Source organism: Notolepis coatsorum, assembly GCF_963971535.1.
Source record: "Notolepis coatsorum genome assembly, chromosome: 7".
Lineage (NCBI taxonomy): Eukaryota > Metazoa > Chordata > Actinopteri > Aulopiformes > Paralepididae > Notolepis > Notolepis coatsorum.
In genome coordinates, this window is record NC_140171.1 from 33,695,699 (window position 1) to 33,710,962 (window position 15,264).

At 41.8% G+C, this 15,264-nt stretch overlaps 1 protein-coding gene across 5 annotated transcripts in view; it reads right to left on the bottom strand.

Annotated features, from left to right (window-relative positions):
• Positions 1–15,264, bottom strand: part of tsc2 (TSC complex subunit 2) — a 106,138-nt gene that overhangs the window by 83,255 nt on the left and 7,619 nt on the right. For all 5 annotated transcript variants that reach the window (XM_084318883.1, XM_084318886.1, XM_084318885.1 and 2 more), the window contains exons 6-15: positions 14,873–14,990; positions 14,314–14,366; positions 10,562–10,683; positions 10,334–10,407; positions 6,533–6,659; positions 4,420–4,563; positions 3,931–4,068; positions 1,497–1,600; positions 982–1,063; positions 611–766 (exon numbers count right to left, since the gene is read on the bottom strand). In XM_084318883.1, coding sequence (XP_084175009.1) covers positions 611–766; positions 982–1,063; positions 1,497–1,600; positions 3,931–4,068; positions 4,420–4,563; positions 6,533–6,659; positions 10,334–10,407; positions 10,562–10,683; positions 14,314–14,366; positions 14,873–14,990 — 1,118 coding nt within the window. The remainder of the gene's footprint in view (positions 1–610; positions 767–981; positions 1,064–1,496; positions 1,601–3,930; positions 4,069–4,419; positions 4,564–6,532; positions 6,660–10,333; positions 10,408–10,561; positions 10,684–14,313; positions 14,367–14,872; positions 14,991–15,264) is intronic.

Consider the following 15,264-nt stretch of genomic DNA (forward strand, 5'->3'; position numbering starts at 1 on the left):
AAGAATTTTACCAGCCAACATCATTTCTTTGCAGCCAAAGTAGTTCATGGAGCAGAAAAGACAGGCCTTCTACCTGCCAGGCCAGCTAGTAGTAGACGTTGTTTAATTACAGCCAGAATTTTACCAGTACTTTGGTTGGTTGCTAGCGTTTGAACTGAACAAACTGAAATTCCAAAAAAGGTTCAACGTCTATACTTTTCTGCTTCCAATCCAGGGTGAAGTGGTGTGTGTTGCAGCCCTACCCTCTCTATGATGTCTAACAGGCTGGTGAAGTGGTGTGTGTTGCAGCCCTACCCTCTCTATGATGTCTAACAGGCTGGTGAAGTGGTGTGTTGCAGCCCTACCCTCTCTATGATGTCTAACAAGCTGGTGAGGTGGTGTGTGTGTTGCAGCCCTACCCTCTCTATGATGTCTAACAGGCTGGTGAGGTGGTGTGTGCGTTGCAGCCCTACCCTCTCTATGATGTCTAACAGGCTGGTGAGGTGGTGTGTGCGTTGCAGCCCTACCCTCTCTATGATGTCTAACAGGCTTGTGAAGTGGTGTGTGTTGCAGCCCTACCCTCTCTATGATGTCTAACAGGCTTGTGAAGTGGTGTGTGTTGCAGCCCTACCCTCTCTATGATGTCTAACAGGCTTGTGAAGTGGTGTGTGTTGCAGCCCTCTGCCAGGTCCACCAGGAGCTGTGTGGCCTGTTTTCTGACAGGCAGATCTTTATCGTCCGCTATCCCACTCAGCTGGGGGATCACCACCACCTCTATCAACTCCTCCTGCACAGAGAGCATGAGGACGAGGAGGAGAAGCAGAGGTTGAAGAGATGAAAACAAAGATGAGAGAATGAGAATGGAAAGTGAGGGGAAATACATATGATAGTCAACACAGCTCACTCAGAAACATGGAGGAAGGGAGGGGTGGAAGATGACAGTACTTCCATAACTGACGATAGCATCAGAGTAAAGTAATATGTGGGTGTGTGTGAGCTGACCTCGTAGAGCTGTCGGTTGGTGCTGAGCACAAAGGAGAGGATGTGAAGCACTTTGATTCTTATCACACTGCGACTCTCGTTCCTTGGAAAGCAACAGAGATCAGAGAAGAGGAGAGAGAGAAGAAGAGGGGAAGAGAGAAGAGGGGAAGAGAGAAGAGGGAACGAGAGATCAGAGGAAAGAGGAGACAAGGGAAGAGGAGAGAGATCAGAGGAGAGGAAAGAGGAGAGAGATCATGAGAAAGATCAGAGGGAAGAGGAGGGAAGGGAAGAGAGAGATCAGAGGAAAGAGATCAGATGAGGGGGAAGTAGAAGATAAGACGGAAGGGAAGAGGAAGAGGGGAGAGAAGACACACTTGGATGTGGATAAAAGAGTAAAGTGCAAAAGCAACACTAGGTTCCGTACTACTTTACAGTCGACATCAGAGACAGAGAGACAGAGAAAAAGAGAGACAGATAGAGAGAGAGAAGCAGACAAAAAGAGGGAGAAATACAGAGAGACAGCATGTGTGTCCTACCTGAAGAATGTCTCCATGAGTCGGTGGAGGCTCTGAATCCAGCCATCCTTGGCAGGCTGAATGGACTGGGCCCGGTACGAGATGAGGGTCAGGACTGACGCATCCTGGTCACACATATACACACATTCAGAAAAGCAGCAGTGAAATATGACTTTATTGGAATGTTGAAAGGATTAGGTTTTTGGTTATCAGTCGTTAGGGTCTTCATGCGACTAATAGTAGATTCAGATACCAGGTGACCAGAAATATTGTCTCACTTTATGCACCAATTTGACAGTTGGGACACTATCAAAACTGCCACGGAGAGAAGCTGAAGTAGCACTGTAGACATTTACAAAAACAGGACCATGTCTAAAAGTAACCTATTTAATATCTATAGGCCAAACATTCAAAGCAGTCTTCATTGTGAAGATATGTCCACACAAGCTCCATCACAGAAAACATGGCAAATATGGGTTACGGTCTCAGGACACTATACTTCCTAGAGTTCTGATTGAATTAGGAAATAAGGCCTTCGTGCTTTCTGCTAAATTAACTTAACTCCAGCATCTGGTCACTCTTAACTAGGGGTGGGAATCACCAGTTTCATCATGATACGATACGATATCGATTCTTTGGACAACGATACGATATTTGCCGATATCACAAAGTCTCTCACGATACAATACGATTAGATTAGATTCAGGTGCCTGCAATCGATATGAGATGATATCATATGCCCATTTAACACAATCAGTAACATTTAGATCAACTAAAAAAAGGTAACGAAAATATCATTTGACATTTGTATTTTTGAGCTCTTCCAGACATTTAAAGGAAAATCGTTTTGATATATTGAGCTTTAAACGTTAAGCTCCATTTTTTGGAACTCAAAACTCACAACCTAAAACCCCTCCCTCTCCCAAACCGTTCCTAAAACAATTTGTTGATGTTGCATGATCATGTATAGGCCTACATTTATTATGTATTATATTGTTTATGTTTAAATAACATTTAAACATCAAACTCCTCTGACCTCATCTGGTCTTTCCAAAGACGCGCGCACACACACACACACAGAAAGGGAGAATGCTATGCTGTAACGTCTACACACTGCTACTGCTGTTGTTCTTGGGCGGATATGAGACTCGCCACAGGATTTTCAAAATAAGAGTATCGATATGAATCGATCTTATTACATTGCATCGATCCGATTCGATCGTTGATAATTACATCGATGTATCGATCTGGATCGATGTATCGTCCCACCCCTACTCTTAACTCAATCAGCGCCAGACCCGATGATAGTCGGGTTATCTCGCCATGCGTTGAGCGCCAGGACCCCCGAAAACCCGAGTATAGTCGGGTTTTCATCGTTATTTCTTTTATTCGATATTTCCATTCATTACAGGCACACGGACTCGGGGTTAACATGGGGAATCATCCGGAGAATGCCAAAGTGCAATACCGGCCGCATCCACCCAGGTGGCAGTATTGAGCACCCTTTGAAACATTATATCTTGGCCTGTGCGTCGATCAAAAGTCTCCGGTTGGACTTTTCTTTGTCGCGCAAGTGGACAGATCGGATTGAGAAGCGTGAAATGCTCCCGGTGCATGATGTGTGGCGGATTATGTTGGCGACACGATCGACACCAATACTGGGACTCGCGATCAGATAATTGGAATATTCTTTTTGGGGTACATCCTAGTGAAGGTAAGGCCTATATGGTATCAATCCTGCTGTGATCCAACCATGACTTCACTTTGATCACAACATATGTCTGTAACGTTACTCCACAACGTGTGCCGTTGGTGACGATCAAAGCATCAAAAACGACCCCCTATCTCTTGCTTGGCGTGCTAAGTACAAATGATGCTCAACTGCGTGGCGTAAATTGAGTTAATGAATCCAAAAGCATGGTGAAAGCTATAGAAACAGAAGTTTGTAATTGTTTTAATTTAAATAGGATTACATGGCTTCACCGCACTTTTACTGTAAAGCACTTTTGAGCTGATCTGTTTTTAATGTGTTTATGTGTTTATGTGTTTATGTGTCTGTGTGTGTGTGTGTGTGAGTGTGGTGTACTGTATGAAACTGCTGTCATTCTTGGCCAGGTCACTCTTGGAAAAGAGAGATTTTACTTGGTTAAATAAAGGTTAATGAAATAATAACGCCCGGCAAACCTCTGACTCAAGGTATGAATTGAGTATAGCAAAAAGTGAACACCGCTAACTATCTGTGATAATAGCAACAGTGACATGTTTTGCAGCCTGTGTTCATAGTCTGGAGCGTGTGTTGTTGTTGTTGTTGTTTATTGTTTTGAGCTCAAGAAATCAGTTACTGGGGCTTTAAATGGACGGATAAACGGATAAGCTGACAAGATCCCCTGAGAATGTGTTTAGTGGAGGAACATTGTAGATGACAGAGAGAGTGGAAAAACCCAGAGGAACTGACGGGTCTCTTGTCTGCGCATTTCTCCACCAGGCTGAAGAATTTCTCGGTGGAACCATGGTAACCGTTCTGCTCATACAGCTCCTCTACGGTGGTCAGCAGCTCATAGACGATGGACTTCAGCTCCGCACTGCCTATTGTCTGAGAGGACATATTAACATGGGGTCAGATAGAATGGGCATTTTTGACTCTGTGTGTGTGTGTGTGTGTGTGTGTGTGTGTGTGTGTGTGTGTGTGTGTGTGTGTGTGTGTGTGTGTGTGTGTGTGTTTGCAATTGCCAATTTGGGCACGAATGTAACAGAATAACCCACAATGTCCAATTGCACTGATAATATTTGTGTCCTTTAAACATCGTCTTTATGTGGACATAAATAAAGATTCTATGTGTGTGAGTATGTGTGTGTATGTTAAGGTGAGTGAGTGAGTGAGTGAGTGAGTGAGTGAGTGAGTGAGTGAGTGTGTGTGTGTATGTCCGAGTAGGAGTGTGTGTACCTGGATCTGCTGCAGCAGTCTCTCTATGATGCTCAGCAGAATGTCCCAGGTGACAACCTGTAGCTCTTTGCCATACTTCTTTATGAGTCTGGTGATCGACAGGACGATCTCATAGGACACCACCTCATTGGGACACGACATAGCCTGGAGGGGGGGGGGGGCAGAGGGTAAAGGTCAATCAGGGGATTCTCCATGCTTAACACTTTCAGAGCCGGCCGTGTTTTCCTTTTTACCCCCTTGAATGCCCACATCCACTTCAATGTTAGCGTTAATATCGCCTAATCTATGTTTTTTCTTTTTTTTTTTAAACTTAATTTTTTAGCGTTTATCGCTTTTCTGGTCAAGCATGACCAACAGATACAGGGTGAAACGGGATATAGAGCAGGGGAAGACATTCGGCAAATGACGGCGGGTCCGGGAATCGAACTCGGAGTCAACCAGAACCGTGACGCAGCACGGCTCCTCCCGACGCATAAATAGCGCCGAGATACGCGGTGAGCTACTGGAGCCCCCTCCTAATCTATGTTTTAAAGTATGGCTATGTGTCTAATCTGCCCGTCGCATTATCAATGACCCATTTCCAGTCAACATTGTCAAAGCGGATTGTTTTTTTATCGGTTCATTTCCGTTTCATAGCATTTTGAAAAGCCCTCGTTTTCACGGAAAAAAGAGGATTCCATGATAATCGCCCTGTACTGTAATAGTCTAGAACGTTGTCATTTGTCGGCCTATTTATGAATCGTTTTCAAATAAACGCTAGATTATCGATAGTATATGTGTACGTGTGCACGCTGGTGCCGCGTGCTGAAAATCGATTCTCTCAGTTCCTGATCGTTCTTACAGTCAAACAGCCATATCACATTATAGGGGAAAAGCTTATATCTCCGTGAAAACGGGTCTGATTATCCTAATACTGGTCAAATAGATTGCTTACCTGAGATCAGATGGTATCCAAATGGATTATTACAATTCCTGATCGCCATTCAAAAAAAATCAATCCTTTTATTGATCCCACGCCTATACTGTAAAACACAGTAACCACGCTGTTCTGAGGGTCCAGCATGAAGCTGATCGGCGCCGGTTACATGCGTGAGAAGTAAAACGTGGATTCCGGGTTTTTTTTTCTCATGCTTTTTCATTGAGTCCAATCCAAAAGGGTGAATTACCATCTGGGAGACGATAGGGGGCGCTTTTTTCACATCTGAGCGCCTGGGGTGGCTGATTTACCAACGTTAGACTTGGTTGATGAAATATGAATTCAGATCGCTAATAAAAAGAAAAGAGAGAAAAAAAGAATATTCTCGTGATGGGCATTCAGATGGGCATTCTCGGGGGTAAACCCGAGAAGTCTCGGGTTGGGCAATCAAAGTGTTAAAGGCATCCCACCTAAGGGTTTTTTCTGACTCGCTGATTGATTATTATAGTCTCTTTTTTCCGAACTTAAAGGGGAACTCCACTTTTTTTGGAAATTAGCTTATTTAACATCTTCCCTGGAGTTAGACAAGAAGATGCATACCTTTTTTGTCTCTGTGCGTGCATTTTAGCTTTGGGAATAGACGCTCCGTTAGCATAGCTTAGCTTCATCACTGGAAGTGAGGCAGGACAGTAGCCTTACAGTGCCTTACAGTGTATTGCAAGGTCTGACATTGACCAGGTAACTCCTGAAAAGGGGGTCAATGTCAGACTTTGCAATCAAAAGTTAGGGGGCTAATAACCCTTGCCATAATTTCAGTGCGCCCCCTAACTTTTGATTGCAAGGTCTGACATTGACCCCCTTTTCAGGAGTTGACCTAGAGCCCACCAAGGTCATGCATATCAAGTTTGGTCAATGTCAGACCTTGCAATACACTGTAAGGCACTGTAAGGCTACTGTCCTGCCTCACTTCCAGTGATGAAGCTAAGCTATGCTAACGGAGCGTCTATTCCCAAAGCTAAAATGCACGCACAGAGACAAAAAAGGTATGCATCTTCTTGTCTAACTCCAGGGAAGATGTTAAATAAGCTAATTTCCAAAAAAAGTGGAGTTCCCCTTTAACTTCTCTCAATTGTCCATGCATCTCTCCACAAACTATTTTCCAGTCTTTAGTTTACTGATTGCCAGTCTGTTAGTTACCTTGTAGAAGGAGGGTAGGACCAGCGTGGGTGTGTTCTTAAGAGCAGGTAGACGGTGGGCCCCCCATAGGGCCATCCCCACAAAGAACACGGCCCCCCTCAGCAGGGCAGCATCCTCCATATAGACCCTGTGGAGTTGGAGGGGTCAAAGGTTAACACACACACACACAGAGCAAACATACATGGACAGGTAGAAGTGGACTTTTGAGGTGGTTTTGAGTACTTTTGGATATCAGGGAATGTATTCCCAGTGTCAGAAATAATGTGTCTGTTACTAGGCTTGAGTAAATTGTAATGAACCAAATGAGAATATCAATACAAAAAAAAATTTATCTTTGACTGTGAATAACACTAGGGCTGTACCGAATGTCATTTTTTAACATTCAAAGCTTCTATTGAAGTATTCGAACGAAGCTTCGAATGTCTATTAAAAAAAAGTCATTAAAAAATACATTTAAAAGATGTTTATTATTTTTATTTTTTTCAAACTAAATCCTCAATTTGAATAGTGATTAAGGCGAGACACCCGAGGTGAATAGGCAAATATACTTTTTTTGTTGATTTTGAGATTGTTATATTTTGCTTCCTAAACATGTCTTCTATGAAACTAGTGACAATAAAACGTCAATAACACACATTTAGTTGTTTATTTTACTTCATTTTGCCTTATTGCATACATAAATGTGCACATATTTAATGGGGAAGTGCCTCATTTGCATATATAAACATAAAATTAAGAAAACTTGCAATATTTTTTTTCTTAGTTTATATGTACATAACAAACTGGGAAAGTTTCATAGTGATATCTATTCAAATATTGTTTTGCCTATTAGGGGGTACTACACTGTACTACACTGTTACTACACTATGTGTAGTTCTGTTCAGTTCAATAACAGTTGTCTATTACTAATGGTTTGATTAGGTATTGTGTTTGTAAATAGCTGTTTCAAAGAAAAATTTATGGAATTTTACCATACAAATCTTTAAAGACCGTTTTCTCAAAATGAGTTTTTCCTCATACTCTGAGCCAGAAATATCCACTTCAGTAGCACTCACATACACCAAACCTTCCAGTTCTATTCATATCTATGTTATGAAGGTATTTACAGAAGGGTTTGTTGATATCGCATTCATACCCTGATTTATATAACATTTTATTCCTAAAAACATGGCGAAATATGGAATTTTACCATACAAATGGACTGTTGACAGTATTTTCTGATTTATGGAGTGATAAAAAGAGATATCCAAAATCCCCTCTGTAATAACCTTTGACTCTAATATGTCAACAAAATGAAACTATAATTTTGAAAATGGCTTTATCCAATGTTCAGATTTCTGTCCTGTAATTATATGCAAATTACTGCATATTTAAGTAGACCATGCCCAATTTGCATACCGGTATTTAAACATACAATTTCAGAAAACTTGTAATACAAAAAAGTCTTGTCTTTAAGTAATCAACTGGGGAAGTTTCATTGTGATATCTATTAGTTAAATTTCTTATACCTGGGGTGTCTCACCTTAAAATGAGTATTTTACTTTTATTAAATCAACTTTCTTTATCAGTTTCGTCAATAAATAATCCAATAAGGGCACGGTTGGTATGAAAGTGATGGTGACGTCTTATTAGGGGTGGACGGTATGGTCTAAAATTTATATCACGGTATAATTTGAAGCATAGACGGTAACGGTATATATCACGGTATTAGGGTTTCCGTTAGAATTTTTTTTTGCCCGATAGGCAGGCTATATAAAGAATGACATCCTCAAGGCATGTAGATATAATATTTTAACTTAAAACTAGGCTACTTTTGCGTATACAGTCATTATATTCCAAATAAAATAAGTCCCGAGTCGAGACTCCGTGCTGCTCCCAACGAATCCCAATAGTATGCAACTGCTGAGCCGCAGAGCAGGGGCGCTTTCAGGTCCGGTCACAGGCCCGCTCAACAGCGCCCCCCACCTAACGGCTGAATTGCCAATGGCTGAATTGGAGTATTGCACTGTGCAGCCACAGCTGTCCAGCTCTGCGGCTCTGCAGCTGCATGCTTCTTGCAAAATCCAGCATCCAGCTCCCGCTGCCCAGCCGTCGTTATCAGAACACTACACACATATCATAATGTTCACAGCAAACTGTAGTTGATCACCAGGTATGTTTAATTAACGTAGAATAATTCATATAAGAAAAACGATAGGGAAATCTCTTACCTTTCTCCACTGGTTAAAAATGCCAGGAACTGAAATTGAAACTTGCTGTGCACCGCGGTGATATGTGTTTATTATGAGATGACAATTGCGTGTTGACACGCCCACTGCGCGAAGCCTCCTAAATAACTTTTTCCAGTTTGCACATATCTATTATCTATGACTAATTCTATCTATTTTTAGGGGCAAATTCAAGTGAAATAGTCGCGCTGTGGTTACATGACGTCATTGCTATTTTAGAGCTGCTCTACCGGTTACAAGGTATAGTCAAAATCCATACCGTAGAAAAAATTTATACCGTTTATACCGTATAGCGTTTATACCGTCCAACCCTACGTCTTATAGTATAATATTAGTGTAGCCTAATCTTTAACTGCAACTGTGAAGAAACACCCCATTGGTTTAAACAGATTGAATAGACAGAAGAAGAAAAAAAGATTAAAAAGAAAAATTAAAAAAATTTAATGTTTTATTAAAAATAAAAAATTCAAATGTTGATTTAGAATTAGAATGTCAACATTATGATCGAAGCTTCGAAGCATCGAAGCATTCGGTACAGCCCTAAATAACACCATGCTAAAATTTACCAGAGCTGGAAAATCTAAGCAAATTAATAAATGGAATGCCATCCGGATACATGCAATTTGAAATAGGATTATAGAATATCAGGCATAAAATGGTTATGCGATTAAAATGCGATTAATTAATTACAAATCCTGTAATTAATTAGATAAAAAAAATGTAATCGCCTGACAGCACTAATAAGTACATGACTTGAAGGATAACACCAGTGTCATTTGAACTAGGGATGTCCGATATTATCGGCCGATATTGGCATTAAAATGTGATATCGGAAAATATCTGTAAATTTCTTTTACATTTCTATAACCTTTATTTACCCAGGCAAGCAAGTAAGAACAAATTCTGATTTTATTTATTGTCAAAAGTATGCATAATGTTGTGTTAATTCCACAACAAGAGATATGTAATGTTAATTACCTGAAATTATTCCGTTTTTTGGGGGGGGGAAACCCTGCATATATCGGTGTCGGTTGATATCGGTATCGGAAATTAAGAGTTGGACAATATCGATATAGGTAAAAAAGCCAATATCGAGCATCCCTAATTTGAACCCTTGCACTGAAGAACATTTTAGAAGTGTTTTGGACAGCCCATGTATTTGGAGTTGTAAAAATAATCCAAATCACTTGGGAGTGTGAATGTGATATATCACCAGAAAGTACTCAGCCTCTACCGTCTTTAACTATGATGACACAACACTCTAACTCACCATCTTTACATAATAACCTTTGAAAGCATTCCACTGAAAACATGAAACAGAGTTATATGGTTCTTCGTCTAATTTTTTTTTTATTGTATTATTATTCACAACATAACAGACTAATGTTTGAAGTTTGTTGTGTTGTCTTTGAAGAGTCTTCACGTCCACCATTAAAATCAATCAATTAATTACATAATGTGAAAGTGTCACCACTCAAACCTTGAGCATATAAGCCTGTCTAAAGGCCTGGGGAAGCCCTGCACAAGCATATTATTACAATATGCCACATAATTCAGAGACTATTACTATTACCTCTCCTCCATGATTCTACACATGGTGTATATAGCGCTGTGGCCTAGATGGGTTCCCAACACCTTCCTCATCAGCTGCAGGAGAGGAAGAGAAGGAGTGGCGGGTAAGAGGTGGGCAGGAAAAGAGCAGGACATACAGTATACCAAGTAGCAGAGAAATTCATATGGCAAAATAAAAGTCCAGGTGTGTGTGTGTGTGCGTGTGTGTGTGTGTGTGTGTTGCTCTCACCTTCCAGCAGGATTCACAGAACTCCTTGACGTTGACAGTACGACAGAGTGTGATTATGAAGACTGTGAGAGAGTCTGAGGGAAGGCAATTATAACACACCACTGCATCCAACACCTGCAGCGCTACCTGAGAACACACGAACACACACACACACACACACACACGGGGTGAACATGTGGAGATTACGATAGATTTTCAGACTGCACAACTAGTCTATTCATAGTATTCAAATGCAGACATCTTGGTTGCAAAAGACAGGTGATTGTAAATCAAATAGCAGGGGATAACCGTGGCCAATGAGCTGTGGCATTGCACCATATGGCAAAACACGGTTTACTCATTCCATGAAGAAATCGCCTTCTAAAATGTGTCCCTCATCTGTCAACAAAGACACAAACCATTAACACTTTGGATGCCACGCCTCCCCGTCTCAAAACCTCGTTGCGTGCCACCACCCACTTCAATGATAGCGCTCACATATTTGCGAACGCATAAACTACATCTTAAATTATGGCTATGTGTCTAATCTGGCCGTCGCTTATCAATGACTTGTTTGCAGTCAACATTGACAAAACGGATTTTTTTTTTTTTATCGGTTCATTTCCGTTTTATACCATTTTGAAAAACGCTAGTTTCTTGAAACTTCCAGAAGATTCTGTGATAAACGCCCTTTACTGTAATACACAAAACACGTTGTAATTTTTCTGCCTATTTATGAATCGTTTTCAAATAAACGCTAGATTATCGATAGTATATGTGTACTTATGCACGCTATAGAAGCGGGCTGAAAAATCTAATCTCTTATTTCCTGATCGCACACACACACACACACACACATAGGGCCCACGTTGATATCTCTGTGAAAAAAGCTCTGATTATCCTAAGACTGGTAAAATAGATTCCTTACCTCAGATCAGATGTTCTCCAAAAAGATTATTCCAATTCCTGATCGCCATTCCAAATATCGATTGCATTTATTGATCCAACACTGGGTGGTCGAAACACCGATTCCACACTGTTCTGATGGTCCAGAATGAATCCCATCGTCTCGGGTGACTTGTCTGAGAAGTAAAATGAGGAAGCAGGATTTTTTTCCCCCCATGCTTTTCATTCAGTCTAATCCAATGGGGTGCAGTACCACAGGGAGAGACGAGGGGCGGTATTTTCCCAATGGAGCTCAGAGAGAGTTCCAGTGGTAACGGGAGGCTAGATTGATGAAATATGAATGGAAATTTAATTTAAAAAAATCCCGTCCGTGGCACTCAACGGTCGGCATGAAATAACGAGAATTGTCATCCGTGGCACTCAAAGTGTTAATGTGACTTGTTTCTAATGCAAATTCTATGGGCTTTGCATCAAGTCTCAATTCACCTAATAAGCCCTGCCCACTTCTGTCGCTGTGTGCTTATTTCCTGTAGCTGAACTCTGTGACAAAGATGCTAGCTGACGTGGGGATTCTCAAACCGAATAATGAATGAATCTATGAGCACAAAACTGTTTAGCTAGCAGCTCATTATCTTTATAACAGATATTTATAAAGAAACAGAACAAGGGGCTTGGTGTTTATCGTTCAACATCGATGGACTTTGAATGCTAATATATCCCTTTCTAGATATGATGTAATGAGCTCATACTATAGCGAGTTGAAAGACAAGTTCAGAGAGGTGGCAACTAGGGATGCCCCGATCGATCAGCCACCGATCGTTATCGGCCGATAATCAGTATAAATATGCGATCGGTGATCGGTGATAATGCTTTATTTTCGCCGATCGTCAAAACCGATCTCACTCGCTCGTCTCGCTGAGTTCTGTCTCAGACACCGGGAGCTGTGCGGCGTCTGCTCCTCCCTCCAGCCACTCCCGCGCGCATGTAAACACGGGTCTAGTCTAGTGGGACGGGAGGACTGCGTCTCCCTTAGCTAACGTTAGCTACCGTTACAAAATGACCCAGTCAACCATTCACTTCCAGTCCAATACATGATGAGGCATTGTCTAACCGAACGGTATCTAGCCGGCCAGCTACCGATAGCTCCTGACATCAACAAACGCTCCAGCAAGTCTAGTAGAGACGTGTATGATACCTCAGCTAGCTCATGTTAGCTGACGCCAGCTCACTGTTCAAAACTAAATGTCCCACTGAAGTAAATAGTTCACCGAGGCGCTGTATCAACGTTATATAGCCGGCCAGCAGTAGCCACAGATAGCTCCTGATATCAATGTTTTATAACACTAATTCGATGCGTATTCGAGCTGAGGGCATGTTGTTGAATATGATCAATAGGGTCTAGCTGCAGCTCCGGAGAATCCTGGCCATAGCTGCAGGCTACTCGAGTATAGGGTCCAGATGCAGCTCCGGAGAATCCTGGCCGTAGCTGGAGGCTACTAGAGTACACACACAGTGGAGCTTGTTGCGTGGTGGCGATGTCTCGCAGATAATACAAGTACAAGTCTAATTATATAATATATATATTTTATAAAATAAAAAAAATTATATAAAATCATTTAAAAAAGAATTTAAGCAAAAACGATCGGATCGGTATCGGCCGATATGGCTCACGACGATCGGTGATCGGTATCGGTGGCAAAAAACGTGATCGGGGCATCCCTAGTGGCAACGTCCTTGTTGCCTAGAAACATAAGGTGAATAAGAATGTACTTTCAACTTCTCTTTGACACCAGCATAACTAGCTAATGATTTCTGACTAATTCTTAATGTCAGGAGAGATTATCTTCGGGCTTCACAAATTATTCACATATTGAAATTGAATAGAGCCTATCTAGTTTGTATTATGTTGGCGTCATGGCCCCAGTCATATTTGACTGCAGTTATTTGTATGCTGCATGGCTGAGTGTGGTGTTTTATTGAACACTGTGCGGCAGGGCTAAATGTCAACAACGTTGAGGAATCTTTCCTGTTACTCAGCTTCATGAAACCAAACTTCAAATCACAAAAACCACATTCAATTCAAATATGTTTCTGGCTGGGGCGGCTAAGTGGCGCAGTGGGCAAGGCGCTCGCCACTAACGCAGGAGATGCTGGGTTCGAGCCCAGCTCTCGGCGTTGCTTCCGGCTTGGCTGGTCGTTCATACTAATACAATAGACCCATCTCAAACCCTGCCCCTTTTCTTGATCCTCCAAGCGACAATTGTGATTGGAGGATCAAGAAAAGAGGGCAGGGTTTGAGATAGGTCTATTGGCAGTATTAGGGGGTGGGAAAGCCGGTGGGTGGGGATCGGACGTTGTGGACAGCGACTCCTACAGGTCGGTTGGTGCGCCTGTACAGCAGAATCAGGAAGCAACGGGGGCAGCGTGAGCCTCCCACGCGTTACTCCTCGCCGCTGAGAGATCGCGCTGTGCAGGTAAAAAGATGCGACGGCTGCCTCCTCGTGTACCGGAGGGGACACGTGATGCTTCGTCCACATTGCAGCCGACCAGTGGGAGGCATGGTCTAACAACGTTCGAGACAGGGGAGGGTAGAATTGGATAATACGAAATTGGGATGGGAGAAAAATAGAAAATGGGGAGAAAAAGTAGATAAAAAATATATATATATGTTTCTGGCTCTGCAAGCAGTGACCTGTCTGCCAATCACAGGATACACACGCACACACACACTTTGTGATTAACTTACCAGGTTTAAAAAGTTTCATGAATGCAAAACAACACTGTCACTCATTATTTCAACCATATCTTGATCTCCTTGCAGAAGTGACTTTTGCACGATAAGGGTTCAGGCCAAACCAGGCAGACACCTACCTCGATGTCTGTTGAAGATGTCGTTCTGTTGCACAGGAGGCAGATTTTCCTACAGAGAACACAAATGGACAAGAAGACCACAATTATTTTTCAGGGACTGACAGTATGCATGTCTGTGTGTCTCCGTGTGTGTCCGTCCGTCCGTCCGTCCGTCCGTCTGTCTGTCTTGTAGCATTGTCACAATACTGGAATTTCTAACTTTGATACAATACCTTGAAAAATATTGATATCAAATACCATTCTCGATACCACAGGGCCCTGTTCAGTTTATTAGCTCCATATGAGATTTGCATCATACATTGTTGTTCAAATACAGCTGGTAGGGTAGGCTGTTTTAATTGTGGGCCAATTCTCCTCAGCTCCTATCTTGTTGGCTACTATAAAGAGAAATATCACACTTTTTGGAAACTTTTTTTGGAAATGTTTTCAGATATTAGATTAGATCTTTCAAAAACAAATGAAAGTATATAATTAGAAATTTATTTGAAAGGTGTGTGTGCGTGTGTGTGTGTGTGTGCGTGCGTGTGTGCGTCTATCTCTCTCTCTCTCTCTTACTGGACCATGACGGAAACGTTCTGGTCCAGGTAGCAGCTGTTGAACTTGACCAGGTTGACCAGAACATGAAGGAAGTCTGACGTCAGGCCGATGTCCATCCACAGCAGAACAAAGCGCGCTGGGGGACAGAAGACGCAACAGAATAAGAACAAGGACACGTTGACTACGTTTACATGCACAGCAATATTAACCCAATTATGGTTCGGGTCACAATAAGAAAAGGCCATATACATTGCATTTTCTGATTACCTTATGAATAACCTCTGAATAAGGTCTAAATCAGAAGAAGCATGTTCTGGTTAAAACACATGGACTACTTACATTTTAGTGGGATTACTGAAGACATTTTAGACATGTAAACACCTTAATCACTAACTATTTGGCCTTATTTT